General features: G+C 29.5%; 1 protein-coding gene across 2 annotated transcripts in view; it reads right to left on the bottom strand.

The window, feature by feature from the left end:
- The window catches only part of Ppcs (phosphopantothenoylcysteine synthetase), a 30603-nt gene extending 11487 nt beyond the window's left edge, over positions 1-19116 (bottom strand). Inside the window, exons 1-6 of one of the 2 annotated variants that reach the window (XM_043054178.3) lie at positions 18983-19116; positions 15528-15670; positions 12187-12275; positions 7963-8105; positions 6649-6866; positions 2314-2430 (exon numbers count right to left, since the gene is read on the bottom strand). In XM_043054178.3, coding sequence (XP_042910112.3) covers positions 2314-2430; positions 6649-6866; positions 7963-8105; positions 12187-12275; positions 15528-15659 — 699 coding nt within the window. In that variant the 5' untranslated portion in view covers positions 15660-15670; positions 18983-19116. Of the gene's footprint in view, positions 1-2313; positions 2431-6648; positions 6867-7962; positions 8106-12186; positions 12276-15527; positions 15671-18941 lie in introns of both variants that reach the window. The other variant, XM_087166996.1, reaches the window with a different exon arrangement.
- Positions 19117-21738: the final 2622 nt, after the last annotated feature.

Here is a 21738-nt window from a genome sequence, read left to right as displayed (position 1 = left end):
AAAATATCCCATTTCAGAAAAGGGAAAATTAAGCAGTTTTTAAAAACACCCATGGAAAAAAATACCTATAAGGGCTTTTAAAAAATGAAAATCGAAAATAAGCACCTTTAAGTACTTTTTAAAAATGCTATAAACAATATTAACTGAATAATGAAATTATTTTTCATTATTCTATTCATAAACAATATAATTCCGATGAAAAGACAAATCTTTCAAAAATTTCAGCAGGAAAAGAAAACTATTTGGTGGATAATAGTTTAACAAATTTGTCTCGCGTAAGACCATTCCAAAAGAGTGTTTTGGGCCTGGTTTTGTTCTTACCCTTAAAAGAGCAAATTTTTTTTAAATGATCATTGGAGATGTTTTCATTATAGAATAGATTGCAAGATATAGACGAAAGCTATAACAGATATAGCCTCATTCAGGAAATGAAACGTATTTCATCAAAACCACACGAAATTGTCATTGCAACAAGTTATGTGCAACATGTTGATTTGACACACAGAACCATATTTGTTAAACAGGGTGTGTAGCCAAATTTTATAACAAAAAATAAGCACCTTTTAAGTACTTTTAAAGCGCACAAAAATATTTTTAAGTACTATATACATCAACAAAATACAAAATAATTTTTAAAGACTTTACATGATCATGATAAAATAGCTAGTTTCTGACAAAGAACTCTTTCTCCTGATTATATTAGCTATTATAAAATGATCAAGAGATTTTTCGGTTCGATATCAGAGGGTGAAAAATGAAGTCTGAAATTGAGAATATCTTGCAAAATGCAGCTGAGTTGCGAGTGCAAGAATCTCACCGAACCCAGCTCAATCGACGAACATGCGAACTAAGTATTTCATCAAACATGTAAAATGATTGGTACTTTCATACATAATAGACCTCCGGTACGACGAAATAAATTGTGATCAAATTAATTGCAAAAATGCTGAATAGAACAATGTGAAAAGTACGCTTTTGCATTATATGTGGTAAAAATCGACATGGTAAAGAGAAAAAAAATCATTTTCGAAAAGGGAAAATTAAGTACTTTTTAAAAATACTCAATGAAAAAAACACCTTTAAGAGCTTTTAAATAACGAAAATTGAAAATAAGTACCCTTAAGCACTTTTTAAAAACGCTAAGCACCATGTTATAACAACATACCTCTAAATCAGAGGTCGCCAAAGTGGCCTATTTAGACCCCCAGGGGTCTATTTACCATAAGCGGGGGTCGATCCGAATCGGAAGGGTCGATTGGTCGAAGAATTATCAGTATTTTTCAGATATGTGACAATTAGAAATAAAAGAAGAAGACTTGGAACTATATACAGGTAATCTTCAAAAATTGAGCGACGATTTTAAACTGCGTTTTGTTGATTTGGAAAACATTGACATCCCTGATTGGATTATTGTGCCATTTTCTGCTCAAATTGAAAACGAGGACATCAACCTGCAAGATGAGCTTGCTGAATTATTATGGAGATTTGAAGCAAAGACGCTTTTTAAAAATTTAACAATAAGCAAATTTTGGACAAATATAAATATAATGCAAAAATATGTAAGACTTTAGGAAATAGCTCAGCCATTTATGATAGCATTTCCAAGCTGGTTGAAGCCGGTTTCAGTCATGTAAATTCAATCTTAACTAAGAACAGAAATAAATTAAATGTGGAGTTTCGAGGGGATTTAAGATTAAAATTGACCAATTTTGAACCCAATATAACGAACCTTGCAGGAAAAAAAAAAAAACACCAGACACACCCATGTCATTGATTAAGAAGCAATAAATCCGTAGTTACTTTACTTATTATTTCTACTTACTTATAATTACTTATTATTTCATAAATATTAAGGTATTTATATTTCAACATTAATATATTTCTCATAAAACTATTGTTACACTATGTACTATTAATTTAATAAATGTTCAAAATCATAAAATAAATGTACAAACACAGTATCTAATAGAGTTTTATTTTAATTAACAGAAAATTACTTTTATGGGGGTCGATGGAGAATTCGAAAAATTAGGTAGGGGTCGATGATCAAAGAAGTTTGGCAACCCCTGCTCTAAATTCAAAATGTGTTAAAGAAAAATTAATTATGTTCACTATGAGATCTTAATAGAAATGTTTGGATGTGAGAATAAAGCTTTTTAGCATTTATATCTTAAGTGAAGAAAAAAAACTTTTATATTAAGAAACAATAATTATTGTGAGCAGCAGACAGTAAAAGTTAAACACCTGTTGCAACCTAAGCATGGATTATTTTGGCTGAGAGGAGAATGTGCTGTGAACAAAAAAGGAATATACCTTGAAGGAAATGACAAAAGCATCTGGAATCCAGTAGCGTACTAAAGGTTGCAACATTTTTGGAACCACTCTTAAACTTAGGTTGAGACCTTCATCTGAACAGATTTTGTGGATGGACTACAAAATAAAATACAAAAAATGAAGGATTGGCAGGATTAAAATCACATAATCGCTATTTAACATCACAAATCCACTAGGTTTTGAAAAAAAATCATGAATTTTTTTTTAAAAAAAAAATAAAAATTTATTCTTTTTATTTAAATCAGATTTTTTTTGATATTTACTAATCAAAACTTTTAAAATATATTAATAGTACTTAGTACAGTTAAACCTGTTTATCTCAAAAACCTCTATAGCTCAAAATTTTTTCTTTCAAAACCTCGAATTTCCAATAATCGAGCACAAATACCCAAACAGCATAACAAACAAAGAAGGTTAGAAGTCAAAAATCTTTAAAAACATTATTTTAAGTGTTAAAGGTATGCTAAGTACTTTTTTAAACGTAAATAGATATATGTGGTGTAATTAATTGACAGAAATGCCTGTATTTTTCTGCAAAAAGTAATCAAAGCACTTTTAATTGAATTTCTTAATTAAATTAAATTTTTTAAAGTACCTGCATAACTTGAAACCTCTTCATCTCAAATTTTTTGCCTTTCCTGTGAGATTCGAGATAAACAGATCCTACTGTATTATTTAAAAACAATATTAGAATTTAAGTACTTAATATTTATAAATTAAACTGAGTAAAACTATTAGATAATATTACAAACTAATCACTAAATCAATTAGGGATGTGCTCAGACACAAAAAATTAACATGAATTTCTTAGAAAAACTATCTTATAAAAAATAAGTTATAATCATGAAATTTTTATGTTAAATATTATTACATCATAACCAATCGGAAAACAATTTATTTAATAAAAACTAATTATAAGTTCAAATTAAATGGATTAAATTGTGGGTGACCGATGTAAATCACACGAAAGCAAAAAACGATTACTCATTTAATTGAGCTCTGTGACTTTGTTTGCAATTTAAATGTAAATCTGACTTAATTTTGAAGCTGACATTTGAATCGAAATTCATATGCAGTTCTTAACTTGTAAAATATGATATATAATCAATTTGAAAGTTTTTACTTCAGTGTCAGACATAAATTTTTCCAAATGAATGTAAATTTTAGTTAATGATAATCATTATAATGACTGAAAATTATTTTAATTTTAATCTTAATATTATAAACATTATTTTTCAATTAAATAGCTTCTATAAATTTAAATTTGTCTAATATGTCCTTCTGGAATGAATGAATCAATGTGTTTCATAACATTTTCCATCTTGTAAAAGTTAGTTGAAAAATCAATCATTATAATTTCAACTGTGTAACATATATTAACAACAATGTAAATAAAAATCATATTTAACCAATATTTCTTTAAATGGAATCATGTAAAAAAAAAGCTGTTGCTAATTTTTTTTACACAATAAAAAAAAATCGATTGAAAAAAATGTCACAGCACATTAAAAGGAAAAAAACAAACAAACCATTTTTTACTATATTATTAGCCTATAACAGTTTCTTCTGGGAAAAAAGATTGCATAGGAAAAATGATAATTTAATAGCTTTATTTATTGCCAGCATAAAATTAAATAATCGTTTTGTACAGCTCTTACAATCTAATCTATTTGATGTTTCAAAGCATACCATATTAACCAATATAACTTTTACTTGTTTTTAGTGGCATAGCTAGCGGTGAACAAGAGTATATGTCCCCAATTGTAGCACTAGAGATGCGCCAAATTTATGAAGAAAAAAATTCATATTAATTCTAGAACAAATTTCAATCACTTTTTAATACAACTTCTCCAGTTTCATCTGTCAATTACAGGCCCAATAACTGCTAACAATTTTTATCCCATTTACCTAAAAACTAAATAGGAAGTGTGTTATTGTTGTAGTTTGCTATGCTAGTAGGTTTATTTTTTTTTAAAAAGTATTTCTTTCTTTACTCAAATAAATAAATAAAAAATAAATAAGCAAAAAATAAATAACTACAGAATGTTCTGAATTTTTCTCTAAATACATAAATTTTTCAGGATCTAAGCAAAATGATTGATTTAAAATGTTCTAAATGAAGTTAAATTGTTACAAAAAAAATTAAAACTGAGATGCTTACCTCAGATAAATAAATTAAGAAAATATAATAAAACTTCATTGATCAATTTTAAGTTTTAATATAAATAACTTAAAGTACAGCATTGTTAAACAAATTTTAGTAGGTTACTGAGGATGTTATTGTAAATATGTAATTATTGTAAAAATGGAATTGTAAATACATTATTGTAAATTAACCTAAAGGAATAATTAGATGGTTTCTACTTCATTTAATTTTATAAAGAAAAAGAGGAATAAGAGATGGAAATAAATAAAAATAGTTGTAATGAAAAGATAAGACGTAAATATAATTAATTATTGATTTACAATAAAAATATTTATTACTATCAAAATCTTGCTTCAAACAGAAAAAATAATTTAATTATGCTAAATCCTAGTGACACAGTACGATTAATTATGTATTTTGGTGTCGCACATAAAATATCAAAAGTGTATTTTGAGAATTTTTTTAAAATCAAAATGTGAAATGTTTCTACACATTTGTGCAAGATAACCTGTTTTGTTACATTCCAGTTTGATTATTATTTTTTCCATTATTTGTATAAAATGTTTTTTTTAAAAAAAACTGTACTTTGTAAGAGATTCACTTATCACGGTTAAAAATTTCAAATGACGTAACCTTTCATTTAACAGCCTATAACTTATTGAAAACTGTAATTTATTATTTCAATTCATTATTTTGAAATCTTCAGATTTTCACATTGGAAATGATCCCTTGTTCACCTAATATTAAGTTTAAAATTTTGGTCATCCAAACTTGAAACCTGTACCAGTACAATGCAGAGCAAAAAAACAAAGTTTCGTTTTCCTTCTTTCTAATGAACAAATATAAATAAATTTTTAAATATAAATAATATAAATATACATAAAGGTTATTCATCATTTAACATGTTTTCCATGCATTGCTTGGTTTTTGCCAGCTTTTTAGGGTAAAAGGAGAGACAGCTTTAGAAATAACATCTCTGGAATGTAAGCAAAATATTTACGAACTTCTGACATTGTGATTAATACACAATTCGAATTTTAAATTAGAAATCAAATATGTTACAAATGGTGAAAATGAAATCCAGAAAATTAGCATCAATGCAACAATTGTAACAAATTTGCTGTTAGTGATTCAAGAAAATGAGTGATTGATTGGCTTTGCTGAGAAAAAATAATTAAATGGATGGGAGTACAAAAGCTTTCAGAAAAAGAGTGCAACTTAAAATTGATTATTAAATTATAATCAATTATTTTTTGGAGAATTTTATAAAGTTAAAAATACTGAAAAATTTTGTTAAAAGAAAAAAAAATATCCCCAAAGCATAGGAACAAACTTGAACAGTAAATGAATTCAGCCCACAGACTAGAAGATAAAAAACAGAAAAACCCTCTTTTTACGAACAGAAGCAAATATACTAACCCCTTCTTCCACCTCCATCACAATTTTTGATTTTCCTAAACTGCTTAGTCCCATAATCTCCAAGGAGATCAAAGATTTCTCCATTCATTTAGCAACATGAGAAAGTTTCATATGGCATTCTAGTTTAGCAGGGTAATAATGGAGAGAATTTTAATGAAGTATTGCTAAGTTGATGATATTTCAGCTGTTTGACGATAAATTTCTATCTAAATAAAATGGATATAATGGACTGTAAAATAATTTAAATTAAGAAAAAAAAATTCCAGGTTTCATTAAAAATTCCCAGATTTTTCTAGGTTTTTATCTAAATTTCCCTGATTTTTTCCAATATAAATAATTCTCTGATAATTCCAGGTGGGTAGCTACCCTGATATATAAATATATATATAGACAAAATTTATTAATTATTAGACAGAGAACGGATATCAAATTGGGTGTGAAATCGACGTGCTCCTCAATAAAACCTAGGGAAAATCTTGCAAAGTAAATCTGCAAAATGTTTCATTTTAGGGAATAAGGGAAAACTTACTAATTGTAATTGGTTTATCAAATAGGTGGCGCAATTCTCACAAAAAGCAAAAGTGAAAATATCTTACTTTTAATGAATGCATACTTGAACCCAAAATAGATTAGAGGACAGGATGCGAATTTAAAAGTGTGAGAAAGCGATACGTTTTGAATAAGTTAAGCAAAGGATTTACAGAAAAGGAATAACACAAAAAGATTAATTCAAGATTTTTGTTACATACCATGTCTTTTTGTGGAATGTAAAAATCTGAGACAGCAGCCGCCATGTAAAGGATGACATCTTTCCCCATGAATCGCAACACTTGAGCAGCTATATACAGCATGTGCAAATAAGATGACAGCGTAGAAAATTCTACCATTAGAATCATCTTCTCAACTTTATGGTATTTCTTAAAGTCCTCCACAACAGGAATTAATTCTTCACAGATCCTGCCCTGTACTGAATACACATGTATTTAATTAACGTAGAAGCATTCAAAAATGCTAAAGACACTAAGAAAAATTAAATGGATAAGAATTAAATAGATAAAGAACAACTACACACAACATATGTCTCATTCAAATATATGGACAGTACAACAAAATTAATGATTTAATAATGCACATATTGATTACAAAATAAATAAAATCAAGACCATATTTTTTCTGGACCACAAAATATTCCAAATGCATAAAACAACAAAACATTCCGATCTACTTTGTATTCTGATTCAAGGTAATTTTTTTAATATAAATATATAGTTACTAAAAGTTTCTTAGTAAATAATTTAAATAGCTAAGAACAGGGTATCTGCTACATTTTAGATTTTTAAATCCATGACTTTCCATGAATAATTCCAAGCATTTTTCATGACTAACCGAAACTATTTTCTCCGACAAAAATACAACAATAAATTTAAAAAAGCATTATAACATTCATTGAAATGATAGGTATAGCCTAAACTGTTATATTCTGCATCTTCATATTTATTGATTTTAAAATTAAAAAACATAGTAAAAAAAGAGTTGAGGCAATAAAATAGCTAAAAAAAATAAATAAATAAAAAAGCAAATAACTAAATACAATCAGATATATGCAGTAAACCTGCTTTATTTCTTCTTAAAAGTAAGTGTAATATAAAAAGCCTACACTAGAATTTCAAATTGATAAAATTAAAATAAAATATAATAAGTACATAAAAAAATTCCAAAATTATGGAAGTTTAAAAGATAATTCGCACTCGAAATGATGTTTCTTTTATTTTTTGAAAGAACACCATAATTTTTAAATAACAGGATAAAAACATTTTATATCTTAATAAAATATGACTATGAGTGGGGATTTTGTTACAAATTCAGATCTTCCGAACATCGGAGGACTGTAAAATTGGGGGTGGGGGGAATTCCATTTTAAAAATTCGATTTTTCAGTCACCTAAATCCATGATCTTTTTAAAAAGATTGTCAAAATCATGACAAATTTTGTTCCATAGCAAAATCCATGACTTTCCAGGTGCGCAGATACCCTGTACGAAACATTTTGTTAGAAAGACGCACCTGATATTGCCGGAGAACCATCGGGCCCTTCATACAAAGAACTGGATTCCAAAATCTTGGAGAGCGATACTTTACGGAGGAATGGCTCTACAGATTTAGATCGATGCATAAAAATAACGGCCCATCCTGATCTCAAAAAATACCTCAAAAAAAAAGAAGATGAGTAAAGGATAAAGTCTCTTATCACAACACAAAAAAAAGATGAGTTAAGTCTCTTATCACAACACAAAAAAAAGCTTTCTTTGATATCTTTGAATGATCTCTGATACAAAATGATATACAAGATGCCCCATAAAAGTTGTTCTAGGGCACATGATAAGACATCACTTAAGGGTCGCTTTCTTTGCTTGCTTTTGAATGGGTACTTTTATTTATTTAAATTATTTTAATTTTATATTTTCTAATAAGTATTGTTAAAAATAGCATTCAAATAGGTTTAGTATTAGCTGTTTTATTGTAATTCAATGATGCAGCTACTAAACAGAAAAAACAAAACAAAAAACAAATCATTTAATTATGATAAAACAGCTATTTGTGAACTTATTTTAATTCAATTTTCGACAATAATTGATAGAAAACATGAAAATAAAGTATTTTAGACAAATATAAATGCAGGCTCAAGGCACATCCATAATAGGAAAGTGCCTGTGTAAAATGAATTTCCAAGCATGAATTCTTATGAAGTGCCCTTTGCTGCAACACTTATTGGACACCCTATACATGTATGCCCTGTGGCAGAATTTTTTTGGGCTTTCTGCAACTCTCTAATACTTGTGTCTTTCTGCAAGATACTTTTAAAAATAACAATTATACATGTTACTAATTTAAAGTAACAAAAACGTCAACTTAAGAAAACAACTTTTTTGGTAAAAATAGCATAACATAACTTTTTTAATCGAATATGCAATATTTTTTTTAAAAATTCTAATATTATGGCCAAATTCTAATATTCTCTCATTTAGTAGAGGGAAAACATACTTATGATTTCCTTTTTCGCATTTTGCAAATCATTAATTCATTCAATCATTAAAAAAAAGAATTGCCAAATCTGCAGCAGTAACTAGCGAAAAAAGATCGAAGGCGAAACCATGTCGATCGCACTCTTCGAAAAGGGGTTACTGAACGCACGCTTTGATTTCGAGATTCAGTTGTTGAAATAAACTATATCAAATTAAAAATACATGACTTAAAAAACTATTTGGAAATTAATAGCAATAACTGTATAAAAAATAGAACTCAAATTTCTGCAGGAAAGAAAACCAAAATTTTTTACTTCCCACAGGAAAAGTCTTTCTGCAAGAAGTGGGTACCGCTCTGCGACAATGTCGCCACGATTCTGCCAAGGGGCATGTATGTGCATACAATAAAGCAGAATAGAGAAGGACATGTATAAAATTAAGTAGGAATATGAGCTCAGGTTCAGGAATTCCCACAGGAAAAGTCTTTCTGCAAGAAGTGGGTACCACTCTGCGACAATGTCGCCACGATTCTGCCAAGGGGCATGCATGTGCATACAATAAAGCAGAATAGAGAAGGACATGCATAAAATTAAGTAGGAATATGAGCTCAGGTTCAGGAATTCCCACAGGAAAAGTCTTTCTGCAAGAAGTGGGTACCGCTCTGCGACAATGTCGTCACGATTCTGCCAAGGGGGATGCATGTGCATACAATAAAGCAGAATAGAGAAGGACATGTATAAATTTAAGTAGGAATATGAGCTCAGGTTTAGGAATTCCCACAGGAAAAGTCTTTCTGCAAGAAGTGGGTACCGCTGTGCGACAATGTCGCCACGATTCTGCCAAGGGGCATGTATGTGCATACAATAAAGCAGAATAGAGAAGGACATGTATAAAATTAAGTAGGAACATGAGCTCAGGTATTAGAGCAAGTGACACTGAGAACATATATAAAAAGAAATGACATCCTGACTTGGTTTATTATAAAAAAAAAAGTTTATTTCTGAGCATTTTCTTTAAACTACAACAGTAAAATGTATAGAAATAACAATGATAAAAATACTCATGGTTAGAAAGTAATTTGGAAATAGTGCTTAAAAATTTTCTAAATAAATGAAAAAAAGAACTAACATTGGACACTATTAAGTTTTGTTCTTTTTTTAAAAAAAAACAAAACAAACATAACAATAAAACGTTAACGATAGAACGTTAAGAAATTTTCGATTATATTTCAAATTTTTCTGAGGGGGAATAAATAAATCAATATGGTTTCCTATTTACTTAAACCTTACAAAATTTTCTTGATTTTTTCAAACTATCAAGATTACAATATATCTCGATTCATGAAATTCCGTCACGTAAATAGTGAAAGAAAGGATTACTATGAAAGAAATCTCCTTCTACTCGCTTAATATTAAATATTTTTCTCTAATTAGACCCCACAGGTGAATAGTAACCTCCCCCCATTAAATTCAGCCTCTACAGAGGCAAAATAATAGTTTATTATTTTTGACACACTACGGCTGGGCTATTGGTGATGGCCTGGGAAACATCCCTGAAGACATTTGACCCTGACTTGCTGAGCCTGATGACTTTAGGATGAAGTTAATCATTTCAATGCCAAACAGTTAAAAAAGGACTGATACCCTATTATATATTTAAAAATAAAAAAATCCAATACAACAATAACTCCCTTTATTACGATAATGTTTTGTGGTCCCAACAAACTTTCATAGGAATTAATGTCCTGCTCCCTTTAATATTCTGATATTCTCTGAAGCAATAAACCCCTGTAAAATGATTTTTTTTCTCCAAATTCCAACCTTATTTTCTCCATTTATTATTGGTTTTCAAATACAGTCGAACTCGTTTATAACGAGCACAAAGGGACCGTAACATGTACTCGTTAAATCCGAGTGCTTAAGGCAGACGTGCAACCAGAAGAGGGGGGGGGGCTTGGGAGGTCAAATGATTGAGTTGACTTAAAATTTAATTAATACTTACTTACTTTAATTACATTAATTAATTTAATTAAATATTTATCTTAATTTAGTGACAACTAAATTCCTTCCCCCCCAAACCAGCAAAAAATTTCTAGTTGCGCTAGTGGGAAAGACGAGTGTGGGAAACGAGTGTGGGAAAGGAAATATAAACGGAAAGAAAAATAAAGGAAAAGATTCTTACCAAAACATTTATTTTTTTCATTAATCTACATATTTAAAATAGTTAGTCAGCTTACTTTTAACTCGCGCATTTCATATCATTTTGAAAAAAAAGATATGACAGAAAGACTAGAAAGATGAGAAAAAAGATTGCCAGACAGAAAAATATTGCTCGCTAAAACCGGGTCTTGCTCGTTAAAAGCGACTTCTGTTCCATAGACTTAACATTGATCCAACCAAATATTCTCGTTTCCCTCGTTAAATCCGAGTTCTCGTTAAATCCGAGCTCGTTATAAACGAGTTCGACTGTAATGTAAAAAAAAAAAACTTATTTTATCATTTTTTCCATCATTTCTGACAAGAGAAGACTCGCAGCAGACCACCCCAAGACTGTTCCATTCTTAGAATTGCCTCCCTTATCTCTTAAGAAGTCACAGAAGTCACTCTTAAGAAGTCACAGAAAGAATTTTTTGTTGTAGAGTGTGAGGGGAGCACTATTCACAAACAAAAATCATTTTTGCGCTTTGGCTTCAATATATACTTTGTTGTTTGGCTTAAGAGTGAAAAAAATAAACAAACAAACAAAAATATAAGATTATTTTCAATAAAAATGGTTTTCAAGTATGTTCACGATCTTATTTTCTGAATTTATTACAATTGTTTTGAGTATTTTTAACCCAATTAACAATTAGCAAATTATTCTTCCCCCAACAGTTTACTTATAATTAATACATATTTAACAATTAAATTGAAAAAAGTATTGTGTCCCCAAAGTATGTATCCCTATACGACAAAGTTTTAAAATTTTATAAGATGAATTAAAACATTGTTTAATACAAAATGACACATTTTGTTACAGTAATAGATAGCTTTATTACAGTAAAAGGCTAAGTAAAAGCAAAAACAGGTGTGGGAGGGAGTGCTCTGACAGAGAATTGTAATTTGCTTATTTTTGTTGCAAAAAAAAAGATTAAAAAACACACACACACACTTATCTTATGTAGTAGTTGAATTACCCCTTAACAATAGGTTTAAAAAAAGAAAGAAGAAGTTGTAAGAAAGAAAAAAGAAAAACTGAGTAAAAAGCAAAAAAAAAAAAAGGATACTCCGCTGAGGCAGCCCCTCTATTCCCTGCACTGAAGTTATCTACGAAACGCACCGTACTGTGCTCTAAGGGAACAGTGGTACCTCCAGACTAAAATGAAATAACAATCAAAATAAGATGACAATAATAAATAAAATGACAATCACTTCAATTTTCTCCTAAGCAGAGTTGCCACAGATAGTAGCCAAAAATAAGAACAAAAATATGACTAAAATTTAGTTAATGACTTAATTGTCATATATCATGATCCATTTAGTCAAGTTGGTGGCAAATATGATAATTTTTATAAACGTTAATATATATATATATATATATATATATATATATATATATATATATATATATATATATATATATACAGTGAAACCTCCTGTTATGGACACTCCTGCAAGACGGACGCCTCTCAATACGGACATATTTTTAATTCCCCGGGAATCTTCTATGAATAAACCATTATGCACTTTCTCCGCAAAGCGGACACTCCCGTAACCGGACGCGGACAGTCATTTTGGTCCTGAAACGTTGTTTTCTATCTCTACAACCGAACACTACTTTTTCTAAATTTGAAAAAGGAACTATTTTTGCTTTAAATTGCAAGTTAAAAAAAATGCAACTTTTCACCATTTTTAAAGCATGTAAATAAAATTTTTTGCCTTATCCATAACTAAAAATATTGTTAGGCTATTTCACCACTGAAAAATCAATTTTTCTCCTATCACTTTGCCTTATCTTTGTAAAGAAAGGAGAGAAAATGGTACTGCACTCCTGAAATAATTCTGACATCGGCACCTTTTGATCTTTTCACCTGGACCACACAGGTTATGACACCCCTGGAGTTGAAATGACATCTCTCAATGCTTCTTCCCCATTGAAAATTTCTTTAATTTTCTTATCAATTTGAAGATTGTATTTAAAACAACTGGGGTAAAAAAAAGAGAACAGAAGTATAATCTTTGAGGTGTTTATATAAATGAAACATTTATTCAGACACTTGATAACTGATCAGTTGTGAATAATCAACTCCATAGGTCCACCTGACTTACAGGTATGCATAACTTTTTTTCTGTGAATCAATGGTTTTTTTTCAAGAAGGTATTGAACCATGTTCCCTATCAAATGATAAGTAGGTGTAAGGGGATGTAAACCTAATGCATAATTGAAACGGACTGAGGACAGAAAGCTCCTATTCGGTATCATATGTCTAACTTGAGCATCTATGCTAATAGGAAAATTATATTTATTTATCTGTAGCTACACCCATAATTATTTATTTATATCAAACTTCTATATATATTCTTTTTTATCTTTCTTATAGTTTAAATAAATATTCTTGTAGATATTTATAGTATCCTTGTAGATATTATTTAATTATTTCTACTTCTTTGAAAATATTCTAAAAACAATTTACGGTGTTAAATTTCGTTATTAGGGTACACTTCCCGTAAACGGACAACTCTCATAAACGGACAAATTTTTCAGTCCCATGAATGTCCGCTTAACGGAGGTTTCACTGTATATATATATATATATACATAAAAAATTGTTTCTTTTTCTTCTTTTTTAAAATCATGCGGAATTTCGTAGCAATATTCATTGAAAAGGCGATCAAGAAATGAAATAGACTTACAATGGAATCTGTGCAGCTTGATCAATTTAAAAGTGAAGACTCAAATTTGCAATCCAAAATTTTCAAAATTTTTTACGAAAAAAAAGTTCAGTGTGTTCAGAAATTATCTTGCGAGGTGCAGATTTTCCACCCAATTTATGCAGCTAAAAAAAAAAATAGCTAGTACAGAAAAGTCTCTCAATAGTCTCTTTTTCCTGAAAATAGTCGCCTTTTCAGGCAAAAAAAGTTGTCATAGTCGCCTCATGTTAAAAATAGTTGCAAATGGTTGTATTTTAGTCACCTGTGGCAATCCTGCCTTAGATTCCCTTAATAAAAACTTTTCTTCAATCATGGAGTGGAAAAATTTTCAATGCTCTGTTGTTCCCTGACATTAGGCTAAAGTTCTGGCGATTTTACTACATATTTATGCATGTTTCTAAATTTCAGATTTTAACTACACATTTTTATAATAAAAAGAAACATTCAAAAAAATAATAAGTCACACAGAAGATTTCTATATTTAATTCTATATATATTTTATAATTTATTTTTAAAAAACATTTTAATGATTCTTGTCTTTCAAATTAAAATTTTTTCCTTGTTTTTTTCTTCATATTTTTAACTTACTTTTATATACATAAGATTTAAAACTTATAAAAATTGCAAGAATACTTAATCAGAAAAATAATACTCTGAAGACAAATTCATATGTCATTATAACTGTATTTAATTCATTCTATTCTTTAAATTAATAATAAATTCTTAGTAATTATATTAAAAAATAAATTAATTTGAAAAAGTTATTGGGTGCCCTGCGGCAGAATTTTTTTGGGCTTTCTGTGACAAAACTCTCTAGCACTCGTATCTTTCTGCAAGATACCTTCAATAATAACAAATATATGTTACTAACTAAATTTAAAGTAACAAAAACGCTGTGTTTACAAAAAAAAAACCTATTCCAATAAAATAGCATTTAATTTTTAAATGAATATGTAATATTTTTTTTTAATTCTAATATAATGGGCGAGATTCTCACATTTTACTAAACAAGAAAACACACTAATTATTTCCTTTTCACATTTTGTAATCATCATATCGAAAAGAAAAAAAAGGGTGTAATCCGTAACAGTGACTACTGGAAAAAAGATAGACGCGAAACCACGCGAATTAAATATACAGTGTGGATCAACGAGAATATCGGTGTGAAACAAGCGTGTCAAAGAATGACTTCTGGGATCCACAATTCGAATTTCGCATGCCGTAATATTATCGGTATATTTCATTAATTCACGAGAATATAAATAAGAACTAAGCAATGAAAGACATCGGGATTTCGAAAAAACAAACAAAAATTCGGAGCAATAACTGTCTTAATGAACGATTGAAATACCTCATGGATTAAAGAAAAGAAATTTTTTACCTCATTATTCTATATTTTTCATTCTTATCAATACGAGTAGAAAAATCACAATAATTTTTCCCCCCTCGGATGCGCGAAAAAGGCATCTTTTAATTATAATTTTAGAGATAAAAAATTTCTACAGAAAACCATAATTCTTTACTACTTCTGCAAAACCAAAATTCTTTACTTCTTAAAAGAAAATTCTTTCTGAAAGAACTCTGTAATATTCTACAACAATGTTGCCGCACTTCTGCCATGGGGATTGGGTGCATATTAAATACAAAATTCTTTACACAAAAAAAAACATATGAAAAAGAAACATTTAGAAACTTACTGTAATTAAAACAACTTTGTTCCCTTTAGAAATATGATAGTTGCAGAAACGTGTCAACTGCATTTTAACTTCAAGCAGTTCATCAGGAGGAGGATTTTCATCATAAAACTTCTTCCAATCTTCATCACACATGATGACACAACCTTTTGTTAAAAGTAAACAATCAATAACATGTTTGCACTTAACTGGTACAATAGAAAAACATACGAGTCTTTTGTGATTTATTTTTGTTGAAAACTGATAGGAAATTGGCCAGGTTAACCATAAAAGATTTTCATCTCCATGTGACACATACGTCGATGAGTTCCGTCAAAAAGAAGACAATCTTTTTTTAATAAGCCAACCTAATTTTTGGTTTACGACTACTAATGTTCAACTAGCAGGGTTGGGGTTTTAGATGTCCTAAACTGATTTTGGATAGGAAACTAGGCTCTTAAAATGTCCAAAACCTTGAACTTTGGTAAAAAGTCTATATGCGTAACCAATGCACACATAATAATTACATATATCAATAAATATATGATATTTTCTATACAATTTACTTTAACTTATTAAAGGAAAATAATATAATAGGAAAAGGTTTACAATTTTTGAAGCTCTACAATTCATTGAACAACAAAAGTGAATACCTTATCCTTTATATATAAATATGCTTTTAATACCTATAAGTTATGTTTTCGCAAACAAAATAAATAATGCAAAATTAAAAATAGTAATAAATTTGTTTAAAAATTAACCTTTTATTTTTCACAATATTTTTTTAAATTTTTTTTTTTATAATTTCTGGATCACAGGATGATCCAGAAAAAGACACCAATTTAAAAAAATTGTTTTTAAATATGAATATATTAGTTTAAATTGGAAATACAAAATAACTAAAAAATGTATTACATAACAGTTTTGAAGGGCATAGCATCAGATTCAGTTACTGACACGGGTGATGCATCACCCCTATGCTAAAAAAATTGCAAGCACTTCATTACTTAGCTTATTTATTAAACCCTAAATATAAAGGCTTGTCTGATGTGCAAAAAGAAAGTGCTCGGTCATATTTAGCTGACAAATTTCCTGAGTGCATTTCTCTTTTGATTGCCTATGAAGCTGAAGTGACACCATTACTTCACAGAAGCTGGAAGAACCATTGACAGGGTGGAGGGCGATTGAAAAATCAATATCATTTGGGGAATATTGCAAAAACGTTTTTAAATTCATCACTCTTCTACTCTCATGCCCAGCGTCAATGAAAAGGATGTTTTTGGAGTAATTCACTCAAAACTTAGAAACCGTCTTGATGTGAATATAGCAGCTAAATTAGTTATGTGCTATTGAATGTCAAGAGCACCGATTGAACTTGATTAATCTTCTCCTTTGTTTAATGTTCAAATTGAAGAGTCAATCAATATTAATAAAAATATTATACTTTTAAAAACAGATATTCTGTAGTAGATTCAATTATCCATATGTTATTAGTTCTATGTTTATTTTACCTTTTAAATATTGCTTAGACAAAATTGTGACATAATTTGAGTACGAGGGTTTTGGACAGGACGGTTTAATCCGTGGATTAATCCATTCTGTCCTAAACTTTGTCAACCCTGCACCATAGCCTTGTAATTTTGATTCCAATCCAGAAGACAAGGGAGCTCCTTGATCAGTATCCCCAAAGGTCTTAATTTGTTATGGGAACATGGAGGACTTTGTGACCCAACATATTCAACGAGCACCAGTCACCATCTGCTACACGGAGAGGCTTTAGCCGCCGGGGATCGAACCCACGATCCCCTCTATATGGACCCAGTGCCTTATCAACTAGGCTATCACGGTCCAAGAAGACTAGTTTGTCACAAAGCTCAAATACCATAGTCTTTTCTGGCATTTTCAGAGGGGATAGTCCCATATCGTGATCTGTTGTGCCAACTACAATCGCTAAAGTACCAAATAGATTTTAAACTTGCAAATTAAAAAAAACAAACAATAAAACACGTAGATGTTTGTAGGAGGTGGCTACGCATTATACATTTCGAGTTGGTCACTTTCAGTGATGTTTTCGTTAGTTTCTCGCAGGTCGCTGCCCGGAAGTTGCCAAGACCTTGCGATTATTCTGCCACTGATCATGAAACGGAAATTTCCCCAGTTCGGAATTATAACCTTATACAGTTGAACATCAATAGCGTTTTTACCAAAAAGCGGGTGGGCTGTTAAAAAGAGTTTGTAAAATAAAACTTGTTGATCATTTTGGTGCAGATTTTGATACAGAGTTCTTTCTCATTCAGTATAATAATAATAAAAAAAAAAAAAACAGGTATAGTGGACTCATAAAAAAATATTGAAAAATGTGGTGATTTTTAATGAAGCCAAAGATGGATAAGAAGAAAATTTTACAAAAACAAAACTTCAGTTGAACTGTGATTATTCCAATTTCTATCAACTGAACTTCTGTTAAACAAAAATATTTTTTAACCATATGCTGTGATGAAATCAAAAAATTCCACTTATTCATTCTGCAATAGTAAATAAGACCTCAGATAATAATGTGGAATGATAAAAATATAAGGATATTCCACTTTTATAACGGAGATATTTTCGTAGCATGATCTGAGGCACGAATTACAATCGCCAAGGTGCCAAATGGATTTTAAACTTGGAAACATTTTTTGAAAGAAAAAAATTTTCATGTAGACGCTACGAGTTTTATTGAGAAGTAGCCAAGACTTTGCGATTATTCTGCTACTGATCACACTGCGGAAATCTTCCCTTCATCATAAGTGTTGCAGAATGATTCAGTGGCGAATTAAATAAAGATACCATATTTAATAACAAACAAATTTAATAAACAATATGGTTATGCTATAGGGCTCTTTAATAGCCATCCATTTTTACCCACTGCCTGTCACATAAGTGATTACAGAATAATTGTGAGCGATTAGAACGCCCTCTTTTGGTCAGAAATTTTTAACAATAAGTACAATTAGCCATGAAGTTTTTCCAGAAGTTCTCAGCCATTAAAAAAAAATAATAGTAATATGCTAACAAGACAACATTTTTTTTCCAAAGTAAATAAATTTGCTGAATAAAACAGAGATCAAGTGAAAAAGTTAAGATTTTTTTCTTAACCTAACTATTGATTTAAATGAATAATTATTTTATTTTTACAGAATAGTGAATAATTACGGAAGTTTAAACAAATGTTGCAATTTTTTCTAAAATTCAGTTTAATAAAATTAATGAAGACAACAGCATTTTATCAATGATATTGTTAAATATAATCTATTCAATACAAAGAAGTTTCCCGTTTAAGGTTGCTGGGAGAAATCAGCAGGAGGTAGATTACATGGAAAAAAATGTAAAGGCTAAATTAGATTATTAATTTGCTATTGGGCTTCATTTTTTAATAAAAAGGAAAGCAATAAATACATTTTTTGTTAATAAGACTATTAAAATATGGTGAAAATTACTATTATGATGACAAGTCTCTGGTCTTCTTTCGGTTTTCCTTCCTCCTTTTTGTTTACAATAATAACACCAGAGCAATGTTGCCAGATTTTAAGATTAAAAAACAGCGAATGGGACTCCCATTATGGGAGCTCCAAAAGTAGCGGGACCGTTCCTACTGAATGCAAAACATTTGCGTACGCAAATTTGGAGATACAAATAAGATTCTGATTGGTCAAACATATTGACACGTGTGAAATTCGCCAATCGGGAACTGAAAACTATTGCTTAGGTATAATACTTACGCTTTTATTGTATCTAGTGCGAATAACCGTTTAAAGTCTTTGTTGATTTGCTATTAGTTAAATTCGTAGTCTTTCGAATGCTATGAACTATGATGACAGTCAGCAAAAAAGAAAAAGATATCACCCTGAATAACTTTCGTTCTAATGATCGTCAATCTTAATGGTTCCTGGGAGTGACCTCAAATATGTTAATTAATTAGTGTTAACTATTAATTAAGTTACGAAATCAGACACAAAAACGTACTTTCTCTGAATAAACAAGCATTTTTTTTACATATTTGGATTTTTCGTCTTCAAAATATAGGGGGTAGCCGCAATCTGGGAAATGTGGTCCCCATAATTTGGTCAGGAGAGCGATTCAAAGTTTGGACCCTTTAATATTAATTTCGCTTTTTGCGTTTTCAGTCATATTTTAAGAACTAATGAAGCAATTCAAAAAATAATTGCACCCACTCATAAAACTCATTTACCCAAAGATAATTTCATGAAAAGAATAATTTTTATTAATTATTTATTACTTTTTATTATTTAATTAAAATCTAAAGTTTCAACTGTTTTTATTTATTAGAAGATGAAAAAAATTAAAATTAATTATTTTAAAAAAATAATTTGGCGACAATGAAGAAATGATTAAATGGGGCGATTAATATTAAAATGTGATAAACTTACGAGGAACTTAACTTAGCGCGCGTAGCGAAAATTTCATTCATAGTTTTTCGCTAATAATCGTATGCAAATCACTTTATTTTTATTTTTTTAAAGCTATAAAATACGATGTTTCTTTTTTAATCGATCGTCTAAAATTCTATTTGCAATTTAGTAAGGTTCCCGCAGTGGACTGATCGTTAAGACACGGTTCCCAGCAGATCACCGAAGTCAAGCATCACTGGCTGTGGTCAGTGTGCGGGTGGGTGACCACTTGGATCAGTCTGCGTAGAGACCGAGGGTGTGCAGTATTGGTCCTCGTTAAACTGTGTTACCGTAAAGTGTTCGACTTCGCGCGCAGGTCATCGGGCTACCGAAGCGGGGGTGCCATCCCCTCCGCAGAGGATCAAAATTGTGATGGCATGTCTTCGGATCATCCTCCGGGATGTTTCCCTGATCGTCGCCAATAGCCCATTGTGCAGCTCTAGTGCGACGTAAATTAACAACAACAACAAAGATTTAGTAAGGAAATTTGAATAAAACATCCTATTGATTAAAAAACATTTTATTCAACGAATATCGAGTTTTATAAAAGCATGCTTCTGATAGAATATGATTATACACCAGATTGTGCTTATTTAATGTGATTATTTTTTAGTTTTTTCTTCTCAATAACTGATACAATTTCAATAATATGCATACGTATGAATAAAATGCATATTAGAAATAAAATATTTATCAATTTCTTGAATATATTTTTTATAAATATTAATAAAAATGCGTAGTAAACATATTTAAGCATATCTCACATCATCGCAAATTTCTCAACATCTTATGTATCGTCTTAATGTTAGAAGTAATTTTTTAATCACCTGTCCGGAAGTGTTTCGCTGAACTATTTTACCAACTATTTAATTAAATTTCAAGATTTTTAAAAATCTTATTCTTTACCCTACTACGTTTATTATTTCTTCATTCAATCATACTAATCAATTTTTTAGTACTTTAATTTAGGTTTTCTTTAAAGTGAAGTTCCTTTTTTAATTATAGTCAAGTTTTTTTAAAAAGAATTATTGTCTGCTAGCTAAGAATAAAATCTTGTTAAGAAATTAAAAACATTTCGCTGCTTACAATTATTTAATGCAAAACAGCTGATTATTTACTAAGCATACTATTTTTTTCGAAAAAAGAATATAAATCATTAATAGTTTTTTTTTTTTTTTTGGATTTTTTTGTTTCTTGTGACTTCAACATAGATTATCTAAAATAATGTTGATGCTTTAGAAGTCACTACAAAGAGGATAAAGATAACGAGCATAAAAAGCTGTGGAATACGTAGCCAAAATTTAAGCGTCTTGAAATATCTCAGCATCTTAAATGTCGTCCTAACATCTTAGTTGTGAAATTAAAGTTTTAATTATCTGACCACGCGTGATTCACTAATTATTTCATTATATCTTTTACTCTTTCTTTATGATTACATGTAGATTTTTTTCCGTATAATATGCTAAACTATTTTGTTTAATTTTTTTCTTCAGTAAATTTCCTAAAATATTATTGTAATATAATTTGTTATCAGGAGAAATGCCTTATTTTGTTAAGCAGGAAATACTAAAAATTGAAATTTGTAAGATTCCGAAGCCGTGCCAATTTTAGAACCATCTGATTTTTAAAAAAAAATTCAATAAAAAATACGCAATTTCCGAACTTATTTTGATTAAAAAAAATTTAAAAAAAAAAAAGAAAAAAAAAAGAAAGAAAAAAACGTGGCAAGAAGGCTAACATTTACTTTTTACAGAAACTGTGAAAACCAATTTTTGCTATATTTC

Source organism: Parasteatoda tepidariorum, chromosome 7 (assembly GCF_982258835.1).
Source record: "Parasteatoda tepidariorum strain Cologne lab strain chromosome 7, Ptep-v5.0, whole genome shotgun sequence".
In the NCBI taxonomy this organism is placed as follows: Eukaryota; Metazoa; Arthropoda; class Arachnida; order Araneae; family Theridiidae; genus Parasteatoda; species Parasteatoda tepidariorum.
The sequence above is the reverse complement of the archived record's forward strand: the minus strand, read 5'-3'. Positions and strand labels throughout refer to the sequence as shown.